Source organism: Cydia splendana, chromosome 4 (genome assembly GCF_910591565.1).
Source record: "Cydia splendana chromosome 4, ilCydSple1.2, whole genome shotgun sequence".
Lineage (NCBI taxonomy): Eukaryota > Metazoa > Arthropoda > Insecta > Lepidoptera > Tortricidae > Cydia > Cydia splendana.
In genome coordinates, this window is record NC_085963.1 from 23,314,962 (window position 1) to 23,341,824 (window position 26,863).

The following is a 26,863-nucleotide window of genomic DNA, read 5'->3' on the forward strand; positions in this document are numbered from 1 at the left end:
TAGGGTTACCAGATGGCAGGAATTTTCCTGACATGTCAGGAATTTCGGCCGTTTATCAGGAATGCGGCCGGAATACGAAAATGTCAGGAATATTTGTGAATTAACAGACTTTTCTAGTATTCACACACATTATTCAAATTTCCTTACATATGTAAATCCAAAACAAATCAAACTTAAACAATGTATCGAGCATACATAAATATGGCTTACGGTAACCACCCCCCACTCCCCTCGCCGATATGAGCTTCAGGAAAAATATTCGCAAATCAGGAATTTTGTCAGGAAATTCCAAATCTGGATCTGGTAACCCTACGTGCATGGCCTCTCCTCACGTTGCGATAGGTAAAATGACTTGACAATTAAAACAACAAGTATCATCATATATTTGTAATCAGTGAATCTGTCCAAAAATATAACGCGTAGCTAGCGACGCCTAGACAAGTGCACTTCCTAACAACTGTACAGCACCGGGGCTTCGCGTTTGCAACCATCTGTCAGTTCTAAACTACCGCGAACATCGGAATTTCGTTACCCGCCTATTACTCGTAGAGTGGCTGAGGCCGTTGACTGAGGCAGATAACGAAATATCGTTTTAGAGATACGCCCTCTGAACTCTATGGAAAAGTAGTGACAATTGCATGTCGGTTTATCGGAATTCCGATATTGATCTTCCTTAATCCCGGTACTGAAATATTGTAAAAATCGTTCCGATATTTCGGTACAGATGTAGTGAGTAATCGTTTTCCATTGTATTTTCTCGGAAACGTTCGTATTTGTCATGCTACTTCAGTCAACCACAGTACTTTTTGTATCGAAACTGACTGAAATAGCAAGACACGTTCGTACGTATCAGTCAAAATACGAAGGAAAATAATTATGCACTACATACAGAGGTGATATTGCTATATGATTACATAGTTGTCGGACTTGTCGGTTTATCGGAATTCTGACATTGATCCTCCTCAATTCCGGTACTGAAATATCGTAAAAATCGTTCCGATATTCCGGTATTTCGGATAAGCGTAATAGGTACCGGATATGACACCCCACATATACTTTAGGTGTTTTTTGACATTCAATTTATTTTATTTTATTTTATTTTGATGATTGCAAACGCGAATCATTATCCCTACTATATTAGTTACAGCACCTATCGATGTGTGGGTTTCGTAGAAAACGACACATTGACATATAGGTACCAAATCTCTTTACAGTTGCTCAAACACTCATTTAATATGGCCTTATGCCGGCTGTACACACTCGTCGAGATACCTTCAACCGAGAACGAGTGTGTACATACTGCTCCTATCGTATCGCTCTTACTCGACACGTCTCGCCGTTCACCGATTGGGTCGGAGCGGTGACGAGACTCTTGGCGAGAGGCTCTCGACGAGTGTGTACAGCCCGCATTAGGTTATAGTTACAAAATTTTTGGTAAGATCAAAATGGTGAAGACCGTCTATCAGGTAAGGCCGTCTACCACAAGGGTTTTCGTACACTGACCCGCCTGTTGCCATCTCTATTGCACGCGCATAATTATTATTGCCGTCCCGCCCATGATGCCGGCTGTCAATCTCACTGTGCGAGCGTGACAACAATATAATAATTATGCGCGTGCAATAGAGATAGCAACAGGCGAGTGAATATACGAAAATCCTTTCTTTAATAAATGTTTGCACAACTGAGCTTTCATAAGCATTCCGTCTCAACAATAAACATCTCATGAACGAAACGCCTACGCTACTTGTTCGACATTAGACCTTATGGCGACAATGATAAGATGCATTTTGGCATGGACCCTAAGTTCTAGTTAGGTTGTTGGTAATGTAAGATTTGAAACTGATACTATTTTATGCAATATTTTGGTATATTTACAAATTATCCGAATCAGTTTGATTAAAACATTAAAAAAAAACTGATCAGTGCCGGCAGCATGGTTGCGTTTTATCGCCTGTTATGCGTCACTTTCGCACTTAGGTACATACTTGTTAAGTATAGCGTGAAAGGCGATATAAACGCAACCATGTCACAGAATAAATAATAGTACTAGGCACAGAAGGTTCACTCTCTAAAAAAACGCGTCTATTACGATAAATATAAGCGCAAGCGCGATTCAGCGTCCGTTCCGTAGCGGTGCGCGGCAACTACTACTGCTAGACACCAGAATTGGTGTGGTCCGCATGCACTTGCAGCGTCGCGACGAAATCGCGGAGTGAGCTACGCCTGACCATGACAACTGAACAGATCAGTGTAAACCTGCCTTTACATCTTGTAGTAAATGTAGTATAAGTAGCAGTTTCAAGTCTTAAATGCACTATAACTAGTTTCAACATTCTGAAAAGGTCTCTTAAACAAAAATCAGCAACATCTTATGATATTTGAAAACTACTTAATTAAATTACATCTGACATTGAAACCGTCACTTCAGCAGAACCACTTCATAAGTTAACAGTATCATGAGGCTATGCTAGCATAACGTACATTGTGTGCATGACTGTAGCAGGTCTACTATAGTTGAATGTGCGTCACTCTAGCAGGGCCTTATTATAAAGTGGTATTTGCTGAATAAATGGTATGGTATATCACACGTGTTTCTATACTAACCAACAAACCAACGCGTCAAAAGCGGCTCCATCGCTCAAGCAAACTTCAAAACAAAAACATACATATTATACTATGCTTACCCTGTATAATTACAAAAAGAAATAGGCCAAATTTCTCAATACATTATATTACTGTAGTAAAGATTAAAACATGACTTTTTTAGACGATAATTTCGTTTAAAACTTACGAAAATATATTACTGTATTCTTGTGGAGTTTTTTTTTTAATGGCACGAAATAAACTATCTTTGGGCTCGCATCCAACGGTGAAAAAGGAGAAGAAATGGCGTGTATTTAAATAAATATAGACTTTAGTGTGGTGTACATAAGGTATAAAATGAAAAATTCTGTCAATCTCCATCAATATCAAGATTTTAGCTTAGAAAAATCGTTAAAAGATATATTTCAGGAATGGTCCCAAGCAAGAGGCCAAATATAAAAGTAAAAAAGGTTTAGTTTCAGAAAATGCATTAATAAATGAAATAGAAACAAGAATAATATAAAATGTATTATTCTGCCATTTTTTCTCGTTTTCCAACCGTACCTTCTCTTAATATAAATAACCAAATATGCCTAATATCTTACAATTATTGCCGAAGTACGAAAATACTATGAATATAATATTTTATAATGGCACTTCTAAACTTTTGTAATTCACAAACGAAGGTTTTGAACATTATGAGTGCATCAGATTCGAAAATTCTAAAAATGTCTCGTATAGGATTGCAAAATATTGTCACTTGAAAAAAGCCACAAACAAGGCTATGGAAGAGTGTCTTGTCCACATTAAAGTATGTTTCATTTAGAGGCTTTTACATCAATGCACATTAATTTTAATGATTAATTAATTTTTGTATTTATTTATTTCAAAAAGACACTTAAGACTATATTTTACAATATTTTCGCCAAACTGAGACAGTTTGTTGGCGAATAGTGCGCTCTGAATATTATATTCTGCTGACTTTTTGAAATTCTCGAATCTGTTTGTAAATTCATGAAACTCACAACCAACTACTGAAAACTGTACACGTGAATATAATCTAATATTTAATATATAATTGCGAGACAATAATCGTTTGAGATCTAAATTTATAAAGGAACTAAAATAAAAAGAAAACTAAAAATTATTCTAAATTTTAAATAATATACACAAATATTTATACTAGTGCTTAAATAACTGTAATTAAATTAGTACTTTTAATAATAACAAAATGACAAATGCAAAAATGCGAGTACATCGTAATGTTTATATTATAAATAATAAAAAAATACTAGAAGTTAGACCGAAAGAAAAGCTATCTACAAATATTATCAAAAAACACTATACTATTGCGGTGCTCTTCACGCAAAAGTTGTGAGTAAGTGAAACAGAAACAGTCCCTTATTTCATATTTTAGCGCCGCCAAACATTTAACAGCATAAGATTGTGACACGAGTATAAAAAAAATCATATTGTCCTCACAAAGCATACCAAGAGAAATGAAGTTTAAAAACCGGTTATCATTCAAAATATACGTATTTTTTTATTTATAAAGACGAACCTTTTGCCTATAATAAATAATAATAATCGAAAATTCATGGGGCCCGTAATCTCATTATTAATTTCAAACCAAAAAGATTACCTGAAATTAGAAAGAATTGTAAAATGGCAAAGATATGTACCTATCTGTAAATTTTCTTTTTATTACTTACCTACTTCCAAATACCTACTCCATTTATCGTGACGCATGGTTTTTGTACAGACTAGCGTAAAAATAAGAAGCGACAAGTTATACCAAGTAAACAAATAAATAATTCATACATTTTTCGAAAACTGGACCTTATTAGTCACCGATATTTAATCATTGATTTATTTAAACTGATAACACATTGTATTCACAAATAAATGCAATATAAACAAAACAGCACTACTTTGAAAAAATCTCTTATCTTGTTTTGTCAATCAAAGTAGTGCCGAAAAGTTAATTTAGGAATCCTGGTCACGGCACCAAACTGTATTTAACTCACTCGAAATCCTGATTTAAACTTTTACGATTTTCACACATCATTATTTAATTTAACGGGACTTAATCCCGTATACTTAGTGCCAGTTGCACCATCTGCACTTGACAGATTAATCAACGTCACCCGGCGCGCCGCCGCGGTTTACTATGAAACTTGCCATTCAGTAAAATTTAGCGAACCTCTAACAATGATAAACAGTTTGGTGCAATCGACCCTTAAACTTTAAAATTACCTCCTACGTTCGGAGTGCGGCGAGACCACGGGGTTTGCCGTTCTCAAAACTTTGGAGGTAATTTCATTAAAAGTGCTACTGTCGCTTACGGTTGACGACTCCGTGAACTAATTTCAGAAGAGACAACACATTTGGTGCAATTTTTACAACTGCTTTCAACAACTCTACACTTTTACATAAGATCAGTTCAACAACAGCCCTTTGTAAACTTGACACATTTGTAAACCCTCAATAGAACATCGTAGTTCTTGTATAGTTTACCTTGAGGTTAAGGGCGATGAGCATGGATTTCATCTTGAACTTGGTCTCAAACATTTGGCCTCTCAACGGCCTAACACTTTCAAAGATCAGTTCAAATAGAATAGCCCTTTGTATTGACACATATCACTTACTCATTTGACAGCACAGAATCAGAACCACTCGGCAGCACGATCTAGAAGTTCTGCTGCCGCTTACGCTTCAAGTCGATAGCGTCAAGGATCGGTTGCCGCTTGTGGTTGTAGCGGGCGCGAAGCTGCTCGATCTCGGCCTCCATCTCCGAGTCCAGGCGCTCCATGCGGGCTTCTAGCTCGGACACTGATAGGAAGGTTAGCTGTAAAGAAAAACAAATGGTATGAGGAGTTATCGATGAAGAGACGGATAATCTAAAAATATATCGTGACAATTATCAGCTAGAGTCATACTCACTCTACCAGCAGGGGTCGGAAACCGGTATTTGTCCGTACAAAAATACCGGTATTATTACGTTCAGATTATTTTTTTGGTTTATTATTTAATTTTTAAAGGGTCAATAAAATCATGTATTTAGGTAAAGTTGTTACCTAAATACATGATTCAGTTCTACATAAAGTGCATAAATAATTCAAAATATTGGACTATTACGGGGTTTTTATAAATCACCGGTTGCGAGTCCTGCCTACCAGGGTGTCATGTACCGACAATCGTTAAATATTAATAAGTTTTGTGATGCACATGATTTGCAATGTGGAAATGAAATAAATAAAATATAAAATTTATTGCATTTGCCTTGTAATTTGGCGGTAGCAAGTCGACCACGAGAATTTGACTTACGAATTCCAGTTGCCGTTAACTATTAATTGTTGCAGTCAACTATTAATACTGTTATATTACTTAGTGTCAAAAATGCTAACAATCATAGTTAGTAGCACTACTAATAATTCACAAATATGTCTACTTTAAATGCACATATCAACAACACAATACTTTACCCAGCCACGTTACTCCATGCGCAACGCAAGCCTGGACTTTCTCAACTTGATACCGGTATGGAAACCAGTACCGGTAACGGTATTACCAGTCAGTGAGTGGTGTCGAGTGGTAGGAGGCCAACGACGTGAAGTTGACTTGCGAATGCAGTGTTTCCTTTGATTTATGGCTTTTGACATCAAACATCCTAATAAAGTTAATCATGAAAAATAGTTAGTAATGTTATTCACTCAACACTGATTTAAACTTTCACGATTATTAAACATTATCAAACTACACAACGGGACTTAATCGCGTATTTAAGTTTTAAGATTTTGTTATTCACTCATCAAGGTAGTCTATTCTTTTGTTAACCCTACTAATGATTAGCCATAAATTCTACTTTGAATGCTATTAACACTTTTGTTTACTGTCACTAAAAAATAGAATAGACTACCCAATCACCACTCCATGCGCTACGCAAGCCTGGACTTACGCAACTTGATACCGGTATTGAAACCGGTACCGATACCGGTCAGTGAGTGGTGTCGAGCGGTAGCAGGCTGACGACGTGAAGTTGACTTACGAATTCCATGTTGCCGTCTTCAACTAAAGCGCGTTGGAAAGCTAGGGCTCCCGCTTCGCCTACTATACCTTCCGCCCTAAAAAAAAAACAAAGGTTTGTGTTATTACAATAGGGAGGTTTCCTCTACTTAAAATAAATTATTTCACACCATGCATGAAATAAAGCACCAGATAATTATTAGAAAAACATAGATATCAGTTATTTTTAAACACAATTATTTTAATAAGACGGATAGAAATATAAAACGTAGGTGAGTTGACCGTGACGTCACTATATTCGTTTTCATATAAATTCCATATTAACAAATCGTTTTGACAGTTCTAAAAAAGAAGCTTTGACTAGTAGAAGATCCTCTTTCTTTATTGCAGCACCTCAGAATAAACGTACCAATTACCATGTAATTATCAATCATTGTATAATGAATATTTCAGTTCAGTTAGAAGTGTCATACAGTATCCAAAACTAGAATGTTGTTCCTTAACTAAGCGCCACTTGCACCATCCCACTAACCCGGGGTTAACCGGTTAAACCGTTAACCCAGTGTCAAATTGTACTGGGAACTCCAGGTTTCACCAGTTAACCCCGGGTTAGTGGAATGGAGCAAGTGACCCTAAGACTAGTAAAGCATACCTGACGGTGTCATCTCCAGGTAACCTTAGGGGGCCAGTGAGTGTGCCATTGGCAGTGCCTATGTTGAGATGGTTCACTTCCTTCTTCTCGAAATGCTCGAGGAACAGCGGACGGTATTTCGGCCGGTTGGTGTCCATTGGGTCTGTGTCGTGGCCTGCATGAAAAACGGAAAAAAATATGATAGTGCCAGACCAGTGAATAGTAATTGCAATACTTCCTGTATTGCAATATTCGAAACAAAAATTTAAAATTTTCGACATAGGCATGTAAAGTGATAACAAAGAGAATTTTAATATAGAGGCGGATTGTCAAAGTAAATTTTGTAGCCACAGTAAATTTACCGCCATCTTTAGAGACATGATTAAAACTTTTAGAACGCCATTTGACTTTGATCCTTAATCTTTCACTGATATGTGTTAAATGTCAAAAAGTGTCGCCATCTACACGGGCATAGGTCAAAGGTATGGCGCCATCTTTTCGAGCGATGGCCGACCTTTGGCCTATGCTGATGCAATGCTATTGCTGACCATAATACCCAGGTGTGAGCACTAGAGGACCCACATACCGTTTTATTTAGATTGTACTAACGTTTCATGGTGGCGAGGTCCGCGCCGGGCTCGTTGATATGTTATCCTTCATCCTATCCTTTAGTATTTGCAATGGCAAAGTGTGACCATGTCATCACTAATGTCAAACTTATATGAAAATATGACGTAAAAAATGACACTCCCTCAATTCGTTCTGATCATAGACGGCCCAAGTAACACAAAAGTAGCTGAATATTGTTTGAATAAAAGAGCATTCCGTACTGTATGCTGAATAAGGTAGCTGTATAACGTCTGTATAAGCGCTTATACAGACGTTATACAGAAGGTTTGGGCGCAAAGTGGGCTAGCCCACGTCGCTTATTACTGAATAACAGTAATGTAATAGCTGTATAAGTGTGTGCCCACATATTGAATCGCTGAATAACACTTGTATAGAGGCTGTCAAAAGCTTCTATACCGCTTTTAAACCAAAGTTATCCAGCTTTGTATAGAATGACTCAGTTAGTCACACGTTATGCAGCTTTTGGTTCAAAAGTGCATTGTTACAGAAAATATATTCAGCTATTTGTGTATGATTTGTCTTCCATTTTAATTTGTGAACTCGTGTCAAAGTGTAGTGTATGAAGTGAATACAAAATAAGGAGGACATTACCCATAATATTGATTTGATGTTTACATAACATCAATTTCATTGCGCATGCGACTTTACTGTTAATATATATATACATTTTATTTAAAATTTTAAAGCGCCGCGTAAATAATGCACTGTTTAGAAAGTAAATATAGAAAATGTAGTACTCCACTTTTAAATTTGTAATTTTTTTGCGGTGTTTAGATATTTTAGTGATAGAAAATGTACTTTAACAAGTTATGCTACGATAAAACTAGTTTTATAAATGAATATAAATGGGTTTTTCAGTTCATTTTAAATTCCTATTTAATTTTAGAGGTTAGAATATGAGCAACCGTAATGGCGTCCGACTGTGCTGAATATAAGCTGCTGCCACAGCTATTATGTGCTAAATTTCTGAATAGGCATTCACATTATTCGCGTTACTAAGCTACATGTTAGATAATAATGGTTTTAGAACAACAAGTTTTGAATAACATCAGTATAATAGTAATTGTTTTCGCAATCTTAAAGCATATTAGGGTTCTATACACAAATGGTAAAAACCACATAGATCCTCACTAGTTTGATGAGAAACATTATAGGTATGTAACACGGGCAATATTCAATCCTACTTCCTACTAATATTATAAACGCGATATAATATTTAAGTTATATGACAAATCTGGGGGCACGGCAGACTACACAGTTATTTTTTCCGTTATCAGTTCCGACAAATATGTAGTAGGTAAAGGTATACGCAAAGATGTACGAAGTGAGTACGAAGATGTGTATAGTATGAGTATGGTGTGGTTACGAGTATGGTATGAATATGAATATGGTATAGGTGCAAAGGTGCGGGTATATTAGTAGCGGGTATCACGGGTATGAGTACAAGTATAGTTTGGTATGGACAGTATTGTTTAGGTATGAGTACGAGTATAGTGTGGGATGGGTATGAGTAGACCCACTTGAAACCTAAAAACAGTCCGTTCAAAATCTACAGGAGAACCGATTTCGCTATATTTTAATGGGGGTGATTATTTTATTTTTCACATACCCAGTCCAGTCTACAAGTTTTTAATGCAACAATATCAATAACTAGCATTTGCCACCTTGTTTGCAAACTAGCAACAACCTTAAATGGCCATTGGTAAACTTTATCTCGTTGCAGTAAGGTATGCAAATGGTCAGTTAACAGTGTTTACGATGGTAGCTAGCAATTGTTTTACGTCATTAAAACGACAATGCATCTTGTGTAAAATAACCAATCGAAGAGAATTGTTAAGAAAACTAAACCTCGATTTTTTTAATAATGGTTGGACTAAAGAATAAATACGCAAGATGCGTTCAAAATAAAATAAAAACACGCCAAAGCTCAAAGCAAACAGGCTCAAGTAGCACTGTTGACCGTGTATAAACTTATAAAGCTACGGAACCCTCTCCACCGCGCATTTGTTGATACTAAGCAGTAGTTTGAATAGCGCTGCTCATTGCGTTCATTTTGCAGCTTTTAGCAAGAAAAGATAGTATATGTGTACTAAAATCGCTATAACTTAAGTATAAGTGTTGTTTTAGTATTTATTATTCAGACGTTATGTCTATAAAAGCCATAACTAACCCATATATGCAGCTACTGAATAACAAATAATATGTGGATTTCATTACAGCTTCCAGTAATAGCGTCCACCTTTATTCAAAAACTAGCATTAAAACAGAAACTGCAACCGCTTTTATACAGTTGAAAGTCTTCACAGACGCTTCTTTTCAGCATTTAGTAGCCACTATCACATTTTTCTTAATATTGTCTGCTTAATATCTCACGACACAAAATATATACAGCTAATTGCTGCTAATGCTGCTATTATGCAGCTTTTAGTAACCACAAATGCTTTAAGCTGAATAATGTCTGACTAACTGTGTAAGAAATAAGTATTATTCAGCTTTAATATGCAAAACCGGTACTATGCAAAATTTATTCAGCATTTAGGCCCCACTAGGCCCACATATTTTCTTATTCCGAATTTAGTAATTTCCACCGCTTATACACAAAATTTATGCAATCTTAATTTGAATAAGATGATAATTTTACTCTATTATCCTGCTTGTGTGTTACTTGGGGGACTCGACTTACGTTTCATGGTGGCGAGATCCGCGTCGGGCTCATTAATGACCATAGTGCCCAGGTCGTGGGTCAGCTCGGTGCCATCTCGCGTGGGCACTAGAGTGCCCTCGTCCCGTTTCTTCATTGTTGCGTCGTCGTAGCCCTCGCCCTGGTCACAAGAGAGTATAAATAGATCGATATTCAACGACAGATTTATAAGTTAACATGGGTCATTATCTATGAAAAGGGACCTTATTGTCGATGGCGCTTACGCCGCAGAGCGTCGCGCGGCACAGTATTTATATCGGAGTATTGTTAATAATGGCGTAAGCGCCATCGACAATAAGGTCTCTTTTCATAGATAACGTCACATATAACTACTGAACTGTGTCAATTAATTATGGCACAAAAAATGAGAAAGAGTGTTTGTACCTACAATGTAAGAAAACACGTCAGAATTTTATAAACCACTTTCACCTTCAGTTTTTTTTTACTTTTTTTGCTACAATGGTTAAAGTCAATGTCATCCCGCCATTATTGTCTTGGCCTGCCCCGTCCGCGCTTAACTTGCGGCGTCCGCTATGTGACATTTAGCGCCTTCTTCAAAGGCATCCACTGTATGATATTGACACCTTACTCAGTAACTAGCCGGAAGAAACACATCAACGGTCGTCGTGGAGATCATGGGGAGAGGCATTTGCCCAGCAGTGGGACACTATAATGGGCTAAGTAAAAAAAAATACAATGGTACACTGAAGTGAGTGGTTACTTACAGCGCCAGCAATGATTTTGCCGTCCGGCGTGACTGTGGGTTGTTGTCTAAACGCCTGTGTTTCTCTTATTTCTCTCGCCTCGGCTATCATACTGCTTAATATTGATGGGTGCTTCGCGTTACCTGTAATCAAGCAGTATTATAGCAAAACACACTAGAGGTAAGACAGACAAGACCGCGAGGAGAGTGATGTGCTCGGATGTATGATTACGGTAGTCAATTCTAAGAATTTCGATAGCACGGAAATATTATTATAAGTAGGCCAAACGTATGTAAAATGCAGAAGCCATAACATTGAATTCAGATGGTTACTTAGACCAGTTTAATAACTCAATCTAAATATCTAAAAAAAAAAAAAACAAGTAGCAACAAAAAATATAATTTCTTAGTAAACATACTGTGACATACGGACAGACAGACCGACTTTAGTAAAATTATAAGGCTTCCGTTTTTGCCATTTTGATTACTGCAAAAGTAAGAGTAAATGTGTCGAAGTCTAGTCAAAGGTCTCACTTTGGCGATTACCATAAGGACGAGATTTGCTTGTATATTTATACGAATAACCTGTTAAAGCGTACATAAGGACCATCAAGCAAGCGGCAAAGTGGGGCTTTGTGGAAACGACATAAATAATGAAATATTACCAATAAACTCGTGTGTTAGCAGATACTCGGCCGTTGCTCTCTCCTCCGGATTCTTTATAAGGCACTGCGTTACAAAGTCGATGAATTCTGGCGACCATTGGTCTGGTTCTCTGGAAAAGGAAAATATCTAATCAGCACCTGTTAAAATCTTGTCTTTTTAAAGTTGACGAAATATAAAGTTAGCCGATCTTGTTCAAACTTGTTCGTGAGATCGGGTCGCTTTATATTCGGTCAACCTTACCATTGGACATATAGTCTGACAAAAAAGAGTAGAAATGAAAAAGTGGCAATACTGTAGTGTCGTCCCGTTTTCTTGTATAAATTGATTTGAAAGGGACGACACTACAGTATTGCCACTTTTTAATCTCCATTATTTTTTGTCAGACTTTTTTTTTTTTTTTTATGAAATAGGAGGCAAACGAGCAGACGGATCACCTGATGGTAAGCGATTACCGCCGCCCATGGACACCCGCAACACCAGAAGGGTTGCAAGCGCGTTGCCGGCCTTTAAGATGGGAGTACGCTCTTTTCTTGAAGGTTTGTAGGTCGTATCGGTCCGGAAATACCGCTGGCGACAGTTCATTCCACAGTTTGGCTGTGCGAGGCAGGAAGTTTCTGGAGAAACGCACAGTTGAGGACTGCCAACCATCCAAGTGATGAAGATGGTAATGTTGTCGCGTAGGGCGATGGCGAAAAGAAGCGGCAGGGATTAATCCGAACAATTCCTCGGAGCACTCCCCGTTATACATGCGATAGAAAATGCAGAGCGAGGCTACATCTCTACGCAGCGCCAAGGAGTCAAGCCGTTCCGAAAGACGCTGGCAGTCAACAATTCGAGCCGCTCTTCGTTGGATGCGGTCCAGAGGGAGAAGCTGGTATTGGGGTGCCCCTGCCCACAGATGAGAGCAGTATTCCATGTGTGGGCGAACCTGCGCCTTATAAAGCTGTAGGCGCTGGGCCGGTGTGAAATACCGTCTCGATCTGTTGAGCACACCGAGCTTCTTGGAGGCTAATTTAGCCTTACCCTCTAGATGACCGCGGAACTGGACTTCATTCGAAATGTCGACACCAAGGATTCCGATACTGGCTGCGGCACTCAGGGGAGTGCTCTCAAAACGAGGTGACGCGACAAACTCTAACTTTTTTGCGGTAAACGCGCAAACCTGTGTCTTGCTAGGGTTATGACAGACTGTATGTTGATGATTATGAACGACTTTTGAGAATACTGTTTGGTCGTACAATTGCCTCTGAAGTCTGAAGACTTCAGAGGCAATTGTGCGACCAAACTGCTTATGATTTGCGTTGTCACGCGCGACTTTATATAACAAACGAATATAGCGACAAGTGAGACAGATATATCTGTAGCTATGTTCACCTGAAGGACGGCGGCGGTTTGGTCGGTATCATGAAGATGGCCCTCATGGGGTGTATGTCGCCGTAGGGCGGCTTGCCCTCCGCCATCTCCAGCGCCGTGATGCCGAGCGACCAGATGTCTGGATCACTCCATCCTAGTCGCGCATATAGCGACGAGTGAGACAAATATATCTTTAGCTATGTTCACCTGAAGGACGGCGGCGGTTTGGTCGGTATCATGAAGATGGCCCTCATGGGGTGTATGTCGCCGTAGGGCGGCTTGCCCTCCGCCATCTCCAGCGCCGTGATGCCGAGCGACCAGATGTCTGGATCACTCCATCCTAGTCGCGCATATAGCGACGAGTGAGACAAATATATCTTTAGCTATGTTCACCTGAAGGACGGCGGCGGTTTGGTCGGTATCATAAAGATGGCCCTCATGGGGTGTATGTCGCCGTAGGGCGGCTTGCCCTCCGCCATCTCCAGTGCCGTGATGCCGAGCGACCAGATGTCGGCCACACAGTCGTAGCCGATTTCCTGGATCACTTCCGGGGCCATCCAGAAGGGGGTTCCGATTACTGTGTTGCGTTTGGCCATTGTGTCCTGGAAGAATAATTTGCAGTTTAAAAAATAGTTCACGGGAAAACGATGAGCCGCAATCCCAGACATAAACATAACTCACTAATATTTACAAACAACAACACGGTTAACTGTACATTGGTGGACCTTATCACAAAAGGCATAAGGTTGGACAGTTAACAGTGTGGGCGATGATACTAGCACAAATTCAGAGCCAAAACAAATAGAGAGAACTTGGACCGATACTAATCTACAGGTACTAACAGTAGGTTGTCCTATCTACTCCAAAGGCAGCCAATTTTGTGTGACCCTCAGTGTTGAGGAGATTGTTCTCCGCCTTGATGTCGCGGTGGATCTGATGACTAGTTCATCCTTGAGGTTTTCTTGTGGGCACTCTGAGGTCCCTTGCTCATGGACTTTCAAACAAATCACTTTCAGCGGCCCATGACAGAAGCGCGTTCAGAAGTTTTAGAGCTCGAATGAGAGGAAATTGGCGTGCTATAGTCGGTACGCTTTATTGGAACTGCAAGATAATGGCTTCTAGGCCTATGTTGTTGGACTTATCCTATAGAAGACTTCTGTACTTACTGTAAGTTGTCCAGCGACTCCAATGTCAGCCAGTTTGGCGTGACCTGAAGGGAAATACTGAAGTATTGAGGAGTATTATATTCACTGCCTTAATATGTAGTCTTCTTGTGGGCACTCTATGATGTTCCTACACATACATTTGCACCGATACTATAGGACTAGGACTACTTACAGTAAGTTGCCCAGCGACTCCAAAGTCAGCCAGTTTGGCGTGACCCTCAGTATTGAGCAGTATGTTCCCCGCCTTGATGTCGCGGTGGATCTTGCGTCGCCGATGCAGATACTCCAGGCCCTTGAGCGTGTCACACAGTATGGTCGCTATTTCATCTTCAGATAGGGTCTTCTTGCGAAGCCTCATGATGTCGGAGACGGATCCTGCACCGCAGTATTCCATTACGATCTGGAAGATATGTACAAATATTAGACTACTTTTCCACTTAGGAGGAGGTGATCGGAGATTAGAGGAGACGTGGAGGACACACTTATGCTTATGACCCTGTAGGGACACAATGTAACAGGAATGCTGACAACGCATTCTAGATGCAAGCCGCAAGGCGCGGGCCTCGCCAGTTGTCCCCCGTCTTGCGACCTGCTCGGTAGTTTTCCCAAATTCACACTTGTAATTTAGTGTAACAGTTTTGGCTAAATTTATTCAATATAAATAATCAACAATTGTGGAACCCTTAATAAACGTTTGTGATACCTATTCAGTGATTTTAATTTGACTTGATGGACACCCATACAACCCCTTATGATGCTGATCTCCTGCAGCTCCGTGTCCACTAGCATTTGCTTGCTGAAGAACAGAGACAAATGCTACGATAGGTGAGAGAGAATGTGACTTACCCAGAGGTCGGTATTCTTGAAGTAGCTGCCATAGTATTTGACGACGTAGGGGCTGTCGCACTGCTGCATGATGCTGATCTCCTGCAGGTCCGTGTCTACTGGCACTTGCTTGAAGAAGAACCGAGACAAATGCTACGATGGGTGAGAGAGAAAGACACTTACCCAGAGGTCGGTATTCTTGAAGTAGCTGCCATAGTATTTGACGACGTAGGGGCTGTCGCACTGCTGCATGATGCTGATCTCCTGCAGGTCCGTGTCTACTGGCACTTGCTTGAAGAAGAACAGAGACAAATGCTACGATGGGTGAGAGAGAAAGACACTTACCCAGAGGTCGGTATTCTTGAAGTAGCTGCCATAGTATTTGACGACGTAGGGGCTGTCGCACTGCTGCATGATGCTGATCTCCTGCAGGTCCGTGTCTACTGGCACTTGCTTGAAGAAGAACAGAGACAAATGCTACGATGGGTGAGAGAGAAAGAGACTTACCCAGAGGTCGGTATTCGTGAAGTAGCTGCCATAGTATTTGACGACGTAGGGGCTGTCGCACTGCTGCATGATGCTGATCTCCTGCAGGTCCGTGTCTACTGGCACTTGTTGAAGAAGAACAGAGACAAATGCTACGATTGGTGAGAGAGAAAGAGACTTACCCAGAGGTCGGTATTGTTGAAGTAGCTGCCATAGTATTTGACGACGTAGGGGCTGTCGCACTGCTGCATGATGCTGATCTCCTGCAGATCCGTGTCCACTGGCACTTGCTTGATAAAGAACAAAGACAAATGCTACGATGGGTGAGAGAGAAAGACACTTACCCAGAGGTCGGTATTCTTGAAATAGCTGCCATAGTATTTGACGACGTAGGGGCTGTCGCACTGCTGCATGATGCTGATCTCCTGCAGGTCCGTGTCTACTGGCACTTGTTGAAGAAGAACAGAGACAAATGCTACGATTGGTGAGAGAGAAAGAGACTTACCCAGAGGTCGGTATTGTTGAAGTAGCTGCCATAGTATTTGACGACGTAGGGGCTGTCGCACTGCTGCATGATGCTGATCTCGTGCAGATCCGTGTCCACTGGCACTTGCTTGATAAAGAACAAAGACAAATGCTACGATGGGTGAGAGAGAAAGACACTTACCCAGAGGTCGGTATTCTTGAAATAGCTGCCATAGTATTTGACGACGTAGGGGCTGTCGCACTGCTGCATGATGCTGATCTCCTTGATGATCTCCTGCAGGTCCGTGTCCACTGGCACTTGCTTGATGGCGAGGACCTGCCCGCTTTCTTTGTGGAGGGCCTGGAATTATTACAGTGATTCTTGATCTGAGGGCACGACCGGCCTTCTCATTGGAAGGCTACGTCTGGTTTGGTTTAAGAGCTGCGATTACAGTTATGAATATACCTAGAACTTTCTTTGCAGAAACGAGGGATTGACAAAATTTACTGTTAGTAGTAACAGGGCCAGATAGAATGTCATTCACTATTCCCTAGTTTCCTACCTGTTTCTGATGCACCGGTAGGAATTCATGGAAGTTTTCTTCGAGATATAGAGTTAGAAGCTGGCGTTTTTAACATCTTAGGACATTAAGTCTAAGGTACCTTATAAACGCTTCCATAGGACCCCTCTCCAAGCTTGCAGATGATGTCAAACACCTCCTCTGGCTGCCGAGTGAGACTCTCCTCCGAGAGCTTCTTCAACTCACTGCAACAAACAAACAAACACAGGCTTATACACAAATCGAATGAAAGCGACAAGTTGTCGACTATTTTGATGCGCAAGAAACGTGAAAACTTAATCCCATGGGGAATAAGACACATGAACATTGATCGTTGATCGCTGACTGTTAATTATTAATCTATTACTGCTTGTTAATGGATGCTGCTAAAAACCGTAGAAATAATGTAATAATATTCTCTCATTACAATGGGATTCTCAGCGTCAGCAGTTGAAGGGATGTTTACTTTAAAAAATGTTTCGGGTGTAGTTTTTGGCTAACAAAGGATGAGATTTCAAAGTAATATGCTTTTGTAAATGTAAATTTGTGGTATACGCAAACGAGAAAGAGAAATTTCTCCGCATTCGACGCATGGAACAATTTATAAATAGTTAAACATATAATTTCAACCCTCGGCTCCAATTTAGCACACTTCTAAAATATTCCATATTTATTGCATACAGGAATAAGTTTTGTAAACATTTACTTTGATGATAACTTTTTATCAGAAAGGCGAACTTGTGCAATGCAAGTTTTGTATATAAATAAATGCTATCTATTCGACTTTTAGAGGTCCGTGGTTCGGAGATAATAACTTGACCCTAAGCGCTTTTGCATAGCAGCTAGTGCGCTTTCAGCCTTTGGAGGAAATAGTCGTGAACAGGTAAAACAAGAACCCAAATCTTCAGCAATGAAGTTCTTGACAGCAGTGGCACTGCTATATGCAGTTTTCACTGCCGCAATTGCCACCAACTGCACTGTCTGTCTCAACGGCCACTGCCACGCCTTATCCAGCTTTTATGGAGGCATCAACAAGCTCTCCACCGGTCACATGGCCATCGATTTCAACTCCAACATCCTCTACCATTACAACGAAGGCATCAACGCCATCAACTTGGACACTAACACCATGGCAGCTGTACCAATGCAAGGTAAAGGAAACTACTTAGGCGTAGACCAAGACACTGGGGATTTGTATTATTACAAGAACGCTAATTTCAACAACACTATCAACAAATATCATCCTAAAACTGGACTAACTGAAGTTATTAACGTCCCGATTGAGAATAATCCGCCTCCTTTAAACGTATTGGTACATAATGGGTCTTTATATTTCAACACACATCGTGAATCCGGATACGATGTTGCAAGTGGATTGAACATCTTAAAAGGATCTGTGATTGAAAGAATACCTGCTTTAGAAAACTTCACTGTTAATAACATAGTGATTGACAAAAATGGAATTATGTATATCAAGTCTGGTCCAGAGATCTATAGACTGAAGCCAAACACGAATGAAGCCGTTTTGTTCATACGAGCGAAATACTTGATAAATGGAGATAGGAATGGTGAAGTATATTTCTTTGAACCAACAAAAAGATTCATCTATAAAGTAAATGCAGATGAGGATGATTTGATCAACATCGGAGCATATGACGCTTCTAGGGATGGACGCAAGCGACCAAATCTAAAGGAGTTCATCTTTGACAAGAACGGCAATCTAATTTTCAAAGACAAATGGTCGACTTTGTACTATAAGTCTTATGCAGCAAGGTGCACTTTCACATTTGAGGGAAACACAGGTCGTACTAGAATAACTAAACTGTAAACAGGTGAAAAAAAAAACGTACAGATGTAGTGCATAATTATTTTCCATCGTATTTTCACGGAAACGTACGAACGTGTCTTGCTATTTCAGTCAGTCTCGCTACAAAAAGTACTGAGGTTGACTGAAGTAGCATGACAAATACGAACGTTTCCGAGAAAATACGATGGAAAACAATTATGCACATCTGTAGAAAACTTGAAGCATATTCAGATATTAAAAATTGCTTATACCAAAGACAAAGCTTATACAAAAATGTGCCTCGGAATTCAAGTAAAAGTCATTCTCGAATAGATGCCGCACACACCTTTAGCCTATCCTCGGCTAGATGGCGTGACGACACCGTTTCATATTTAACAATTTTAACACATAGATATCAGTGAATGAACATGGATCAAAATGATATAAAAATAATAAAATCATTTATCCATATATATACATTTTTTGATAACTTTATACGTTATCATTTTGTGTTTTGGTCGGGTGTCGATAGATGGCAGTAAATTTACAGTGACTACAAAATTTACAATGACAGGACCCCTCTATTACTATCTATTCTTTTTGCTTATACTAAGTTTTAAATATAATTTCAAATTTCGGCTCGCACTATCGGTCGTCGTTAGAGATGAAATTAAAGTACTTAGGGCAGCTGTGATTATACTGATTAGGGCGTGCTCCCGGTACTGCTTTTCTGTACAAAATATGTTCCGGAACCGGCCATTCTCACCATACAAATTCATGGACCGATCGGGATCTGCATTTTTTAATTTTTAAGGGGACCTTTTGTTTTTCTGTGTCAGTGTGATCCTTGTAAATGTTAATTAGAGAGGCTTAATTACAATATATATTTGTCATTAATTACTTAATGTAACATTCTGCCACTTTCCTCAACCTTGGTACAAGCTTCCCTGATTTATAACAAAAACATTACGGGTTCATTGGCCGAATTCCAATATCAATACACATACAAAAATAACTAACCCAACATCCTACCTCACCCATCACATTTTTACAGTTAACAACTTTATTCAAACCACATAAAGTTCCAATTACGAAAATAGTTACAATTTTTATAAGATTCTATAACAACTTCAAGCCGCTCGATTCTTTTATCCGCGTTATTTTAAAATGCACTCTATTTCTTACAGGTCAAGGTTCGAACTAAAATTGTGTAAGATCACAAGATAAGACATTTAGACAGCAACATGTGTGTAGGCATAATTTTTCACTTTTCAGTGTCAACGACCAGCTATCACGAAGGGTCGGTCATTCATTACTCAAACTATTATGCCCTGTGTTACGGGGGTTACGTGATTTCCATGTTATTTCATATTTATAATGTCGGTTATTTAGAAGGGTACTAGTGGTACAACACAACCTATCCCAGGCAAGGAGAAAGAGGCATGAACTCCTCTTCTTCTATGTTACACTTCCTCGCGTTGTCCCGGCATTTTGCCACGGCTCATGGGAGCCTGGGGTACGCTTGACAACTAATCCCAATAATTGACGTAGGAACTAGTTTTTACGAAAGCGACTGCCATCTGACCTTCAACCCAGAGGGGAAACTAGGCCTTATTGGGATTAGTCCCGTTTCCTCACGATGTTTTCCTTCATCGAAAAGCAACTGGTAAATATCACATGATATAAAAGAGGCAAGTACTATGAGTTATTAATGGACTTTGAAGCGTTTTCAACTTTTCACCGGATGATGGGTAGCGAGGTTATTAAGGTTGTCTATTGTTTGTCCGAAAATTATATAAAATAATACTCATATGCCCGAATTTTATTTGCCCGAATTTCATTTGCCCGAATTGTTTGTTTACCATAAAAATGATGTGACATACTCTTTGTTTACCCGATTATTAGATTCCAGAACGTACGAGTGCCATACGTGTTGTTGTCCATATTATTAATTGTAATAATATTATTTAATAGAATATTTAACTTCACCTAACCCACTTTTCCAGTAGTATTTCTTTTCTGTAAGGGTCGCAGTTCAAACCTAACCTAACCCATTTTTCTAGTAGCATTTGGTTTCTGTAAGGGTCGCAATTCAAACCTAACCTAACCCACTTTTCTGATAGCATTTCTTTTCTGCAAGGGTCGCAGTTCAAACCTAACGTAACCTACTTTTCTAGTAGCATTTATTTTCTGTATGGGTCGCAGTTCAAACCTAACCTAACCCACTTTTCCAGTAGCATTTCTTTTCTGTAAGGGTCGCAGTTCAAACCTAACCTAACCCACTTTTCCAGTAGCATTACTTTTCTGTAAGGGTCGCAGTTCAAACCTAACCTAACCCATTTTTCTAGTAGCATTTGGTTTCTGTAAAAAAAATATATTATGGCTAGTGATAATTATGGATTAAAATGATGATGACAAATGATATTATTGAAATTGATTTTATGGGAAACAAAGTTTCTGGCACGTGACTAATATAGTAAACAATAAGTATTGCATATGTTATTATGGTAAACAATATAATGGCTGTTGACTATTATGGCAAATGAAATTATGGCAAATGAAATTCTGGCAAGTGGGTGTATACCGGTTATTAAGAACGTGTTTATTAAGAACCAATAGAATCACTTAATCATTTACAACCTACCCTCGCTCAGCTGTGGTCGGTAATTTTCTATTCGTTCTTAAAAAAGCACATCCCTCACTACGCATCCTCGGACATTTCTGTTGGAAACGCAGTCATGCCGGCTGTACACACACGTCGAGATACCCCAAGACAGGCCGAGAACGAGTGGGTACATGCTGCTCCCTTATCGTTTCGCTCTTCCTCGTCTCATCTCGCGCTTCTCCGATTGGATCGGAGCGGTGCCGAGACTCTCGGCGAGAGGCTATCGACGAGTGTGTATAGCCGACATAAACCTTTGCCTAGGGGTTCAAAATGAAGTAGAAAGTTTTTAAAAAGGACGCGGATCAAGTCGCAGGCGGTAGCTCGTTGTCGATATTATAGTTAAAATCAAAAGATTTGATTAAAATTAAACAAAGGCAAGATAACATTTGTTTTATTCTTTTGTTCTATTGTTTTGGGTTTTCTCATGAGAGTCATGACTCATGAACTCGGACGGATACAAATAAGTCATAATTTGGGACACAATATTGACTATAGGTGCTGCTTTGTAATTTTTGGTTTGAGCGAGCGCAAAGCGCGAACGAAGCTTCTCTGCTGGTCCTGCTTTCGTTCGTTCGACTATTCTCATCTACAGGAGCCATTTCTCAACCAATTATCCTAAAAATTTGTGAGCTAGTTCGATAATTCCCAATATGGATCTTTTTATCGATTCTATTTTATTTTTTTCTCTCAATGCCAAAATGGAGTTCGCGAATTCCATAGTCCAGGCGGCCTAGCTTGCGCTTCGCCATCGAATCGCTTTGTGTCTCTCAAGGCCTAGCGCGCACTGCGATTTTCATTTTTAGAATCGCGGTGTAATATATCTAATAAATAATAATAATAACGATCATTGTTCCGATAGTCGTGTCAGCGAACGGTCTCATAGCAAAGAGTCTCGACCAACACCTAAAGAGACTCTCGCTGGGTGGTTGGATCAAGGGTCAGATGCAGAAGGCGGTAATTTTGGACACGGCGCGTATAGTACGTCGGTTCCTCACTCTGCGGCCCTGACCACCGGCAGCTTGGGCCAAGCCCCGCTGCCGGCGGCACCCTAGGTTTATAATGTGTTTTATATGTATTTTTTATTGTTTTGTAAGTGTTTTTATATTTTACTTTTATATTCATATTATAAAAACCTAGCCTAAGACGAATGATGAATAAAGAGATAATAATAAATCGCAGAAAATTCACTGCGCGCACTGCGATGAAAAAGTCGACGATTTGTTCATTCTCAACATGGATTTCGTACCAGTCGTTTGTCATGAAACGTGTCTTTAATATGCGATCGCTGTATGACTTTGAGTATTTATACCACAAAGGTGATCTCCTTCTATTTCCATAACTAAATAGTCAACATCTAGCTTCTCATCTTGAGACTCCATTGGAGAAGCAGGTTCCGACATGTTGAGGCTTGGAGAGCGAAATGCCGACTGAGGTCCGGGGTGCGATTTTATTATTGCAGTGCGCGCGGGGCCATACAACTCCGTATGCTGCAATTCACTTTGCAGGGACGTATTTACCCTAGGGCCATCCGGGCCATGGCCCGGGGCGCCAACCCCCAGGGGCGGCATATGCCGCCCTTGGCGGATTGCATTTTGTTTTTCTTCCTTGACTTCTGGGGCGGCAAAACGTATTGGCCCGGGGCGCCAAATTTCAAAATACGCCCCTGTCACATTGCGACAATCGCGTCGCGAGCAGTCGCGGAAAAATGTGACAAATCACAATTTTAAAATCGCTGCGATTTTTTTGTCGCATATGCGCGCACTGACATATAACCACATACGTTGCATTTCTGCGACAAAATAATCGCACGACAAAAAATCGTAGTGCGCGCTAGGCTTAACGTTGCATTTTTGCGACAAAATTATCGCACGACTAAAAATCGTAATGCGCCTTACTCTTCCATACGACTCGGCCACGACATCGAGCGACTTGTGACGGCGGGAGCGATAACCATAGGTTGGAGCGAAAGGTCCGATCGCTGTGTCACGCTCCAACCTATGGTTATCGCTCCCACCGTCGCAAGTCGCTCGATGTCGTGGCCGAGCCGATATTGGTGTGACAGTGACAGTTGCGTTTCGTTCGCTACGGATCGTTAGCGATTGGCATGTTGTCTACGGGGTCAGCCGGCCTAGCCGGGGTTACAATCGCTGTCGCTTCGACAGCGAAAAGCATTATGTCTCTCTATCACTCTTCCATATTAGCGTGACAGTGAGAGTTGCGTTTCGTTCGCTACGGATCGTTAGTGATTGGCATGTTATCTACGGGGTCAGATCTGCAAAATAATGATAATCCATCGTATCGTAATTTATATTTATTCTATAGCCACAAAATGGAATGCTATACATTAACGAATATAACAGAGTTTGAGGAAAACGCTCCAGTTTTATATTATTATGTATCCAATACGAGGAAGCTGATTCACGATACTACGCGTATTCCGACGTACTTACAGAAAAACTAAATTTACCTATTGTGGACCTTATTTCTTTACAATAAGGTGTACGAATAGTAGGTTATCAGTGTATTTGGTACTTAACGAGAACCAAAACAATTTTAAAATAAATAAACAAAACGCATATATGGCGACCGATGTCGTTATAACAACATTTAGGCCACTGAACAGAAACAGTCCGTAGAATGAACCCAATGTGCACGCAGGCGAAGTCACGGGCAGAAGATATAAGAGTAAATAATTCAGTGGCGGCGCGTCAAACATATCCATAGGCAAGCCGGGGCTAATTTGGCTTACATATTTCCTTTACAACTCTGCTCAAACGTCCAAAAACAGGCCAGCCGGTGGGAATCGGCTTTTAGTTAAGGACGCGCCGCCACTGGTAAATATACAAAACATTCGTTATTTATATGTATAACTAGATACTGACGGACAACGAACTTGATTCAAATATCATTCTGATATATGTCAGTGCACATTCGAATTGGCCTGTGTATTAAAACATATAACCTGAATTTCTGAAGTTCAATAGACGCAAGGATATTGACTCTGCTGAAACCGAGAGACCGCTATTCATACGAGACACCTGACACCATTGTTAGATACATTATAGACGGAGAGCTAGTCCCAGGAAATGGTTCACGATTTCGAGAGCAACGAAACTAGACAGTTAACTAACTTGATGAGGTATTTCCAATAGAACTGCATAATATCTATTTACATACTTCACTGGCCCCATTATTAAAAATATATAAATATTATAGGACATTCTTACACAGATTGACTAAGTCCCACAGTAAGCTCAAGAAGGCTTGTGTTGTCGGTACTCAGACAACGATATATATAATATACAAATACTTAAATACATAGAAAACATCCATGACTCAGGAACAAATATCTGTGCTCATCACACAAATAAATGCACTTACTGGGATTCGAACCCAGGACCATCGGCTTCACAGGCAGGGTCACTACCCACTAGGAGAGACCGGTCGGTAGGCCAGGTCGGTCGGATCCTTATTGCCCGTAAGGCCCGTCTTTAGATATATGTCAATGCATTAAAAAGAATAAAGAATAAATGTCCTTACCAGGAATCTAACCCTGGCTTCTAACAAGCCTTGCTGGCATCAGGTTCACTAACAACTAAGGTAACTAGGCTAAAGAGGCCATCTTAGTTTTTCAAAAAGCAGGATGGCTCCTGATAGTGGTGACGATTGATCTCCTTGTTAATACAAAGTAAACGTTGTTGGTGCTGCGAAAAGAACTCAATTATTACACTGTACACACAGTGTACAGTGTAATAAAGTGTTTATTGGAAGCTCACTGATAAGTGTAAGGTGAATCTAGGTAAGAAGACTCGATACCTATGCCTGGCACGTAAATAGTGATATCATCCGATCGATATTTTAATATCAACAAACAGTTCAGCTCTGTGAGTACTCGTATATCTAGATCACATATTGGCAAAATGTCGTAACGAGATTTTAGGCGTCCACCGTACAGGACGGCCACAGAAAAAAATAAAGACACAGTGAATTTTTTTGTTTTTATAAAATCTTCATCTAATTTTATGTGAAGTACTTAAAACGCGAGAAAATTTATTGCAAAAAGTCTTCTTTAGAAAGGACTATAATTCCTAGAGGAAACTTATTTTCTTTGACAAGTTTAAAAGAACTAAAGTTTTGAAATACTCCAAAGAAGCGAGCCTTTATCAACACAACATTGACATATCCACTTTGTCAGTAGAAAAAGGCACAAAACCAATCGCACCTACATTTTTTAAATCTGCCGCCTTTTTCTACTGACGAAAATGGCTTGGAAAACTGGAGAAATTCAGTTATTCTTACCCCGGAGGCCGGTCATTAGCGCTCATCCTATCAGCTCTTCGTTTCTTGCAGGTGTTGCAGTTCAGAGTAGGAGCTCCCCCCTCCCACACCCCTCCCTTCCAGAACACGAGGCGGCCGTCACTGTCCATGGGTGCCCATAGCTGCCCATGAGGCAAAGGTTGAGGTAGTAGGTCGTACTTCCGAGTTGAGTCTTCTCAAATCATGAAACAAGTTTTTTGGAAGAGAGGGTTTTGTAGGTACAGTAGGTCGGCAAACCGCGGCTCGCGCGCCACATACGGCTCTTTGAAGATACTTTTCCTGCTCCTCAAGTCACCCAAAACATTAACACCTTCTTTGATCACGCACGGCAAACAACAGTTGAAGTTTTTGAAACGTGATTTTTACTGCGGTTAAATCGCTTCTCACAAAAATTTATTATAGCATAGATTTTATTATAGTATATCTGGTATAGAATTTAAAATATCACTTCCACAAATCCGTAAAACGTGCACAATATTGGCAAGTTCATTGAAACCCAAAAATAAACTTTATCCGTTCGTAGAAGTATAATGTAAACTTTGAGCAAAAACTTTTCACTATACACTGAACACTATTAATCCAGGTCACAACCCAAGTAGCACAGATGGCTCTATAACTACTCACTTTCAGTTCTATCTAACGCTCTGTGCGTATTAAGACACTTATAAGAGCACACTCGTGGTCCTACAGCTGTATAATAGATCTCAGTGATATTTATATAGCTTAGGCCTGATTAAAAGCTGCATTACGGCACTGAAAACTACCATTAATACGCAAAGAGTGATATAAAGGTATATTTGCTACGACCCTATACAGCTTTAAGGGTTATCAAATGCTTTAACCGTTATAAGGTCTGTTTAGTGGATAAAATTACGCCATGTGCTGTATAAGGAGGTAATTGTGGACTTTTATTACGTTGACTTATTAAGGGAGCACAAGTGAACTATTATGAAGCTAATAGACGTATAATGGAACACATGTGGCACATAATACAGCTTGTCGCTTAACATGTTTACCACTAAGCAGCTTTTATTACACTGACTTTTAAGGGAGCACGAGTGAACTAATATAAAGCCAATGGACGTATAATGGAACACATGTGGCGCATAATACAGCTTATCGCTGAACGTGTTTACCGCTAAGCAGCTTTTATTACGCTGACTTTTTAAGGAAGCACGAATGAACTATTATGAAGCCAATAGACGTATAATGGAACACACGTGGCGCATAATACAGCTTATCGCTGAACATGTTTACCGCTAAGCAGCTTTTATTACGCTGACTTTTAAGGGAGCACGAG

The 26,863-nt window shown here is 39.9% G+C and overlaps 2 protein-coding genes across 2 annotated transcripts; one reads left to right on the forward strand and one right to left on the reverse strand.

Annotated features, from left to right (window-relative positions):
- Positions 1-372: 372 nt before the first annotated feature.
- On the reverse strand, positions 373-25,856 carry LOC134790229 (serine/threonine-protein kinase hippo). The gene is made up of 11 exons (XM_063761062.1): positions 25,546-25,856; positions 16,899-17,001; positions 16,438-16,596; positions 14,632-14,859; positions 13,687-13,895; positions 11,940-12,049; positions 11,297-11,418; positions 10,554-10,692; positions 7,262-7,415; positions 6,632-6,707; positions 373-5,431 (listed from the first exon to the last, which is right to left on the reverse strand). Exons 1-11 carry the CDS (start codon positions 25,671-25,673, stop codon positions 5,273-5,275), a joined length of 1,587 nt encoding a protein of 528 aa, XP_063617132.1. The 5' UTR covers positions 25,674-25,856; the 3' UTR covers positions 373-5,272.
- On the forward strand, positions 17,706-18,631 carry LOC134789598 (uncharacterized). Its single transcript, XM_063760168.1, has one exon. It carries the CDS (start codon positions 17,706-17,708, stop codon positions 18,621-18,623), a length of 918 nt encoding a protein of 305 aa, XP_063616238.1. The 3' UTR covers positions 18,624-18,631.
- Positions 25,857-26,863: the final 1,007 nt, after the last annotated feature.

Coding starts and splice junctions, on each gene's coding strand:
- LOC134789598 (XM_063760168.1), top strand. CDS start 17,706: ATGAAGTTCTTGACAGCAGTGGCACTGCTATATGCAGTTTTCACTGCC.
- LOC134790229 (XM_063761062.1), bottom strand. CDS start 25,673: ATGGACAGTGACGGCCGCCTCGTGTTCTGGAAGGGAGGGGTGTGGGAG. Junction 6,708..7,261: donor CCTGGAGATGACACCGTCAG/GTATGCTTTACT, acceptor TTTTTTTTTTAG/GGCGGAAGGTATAGTAGGCG. Junction 5,432..6,631: donor AAGACGGCAACATGGAATTC/GTAAGTCAACTT, acceptor TTTTCTTTACAG/CTAACCTTCCTATCAGTGTC.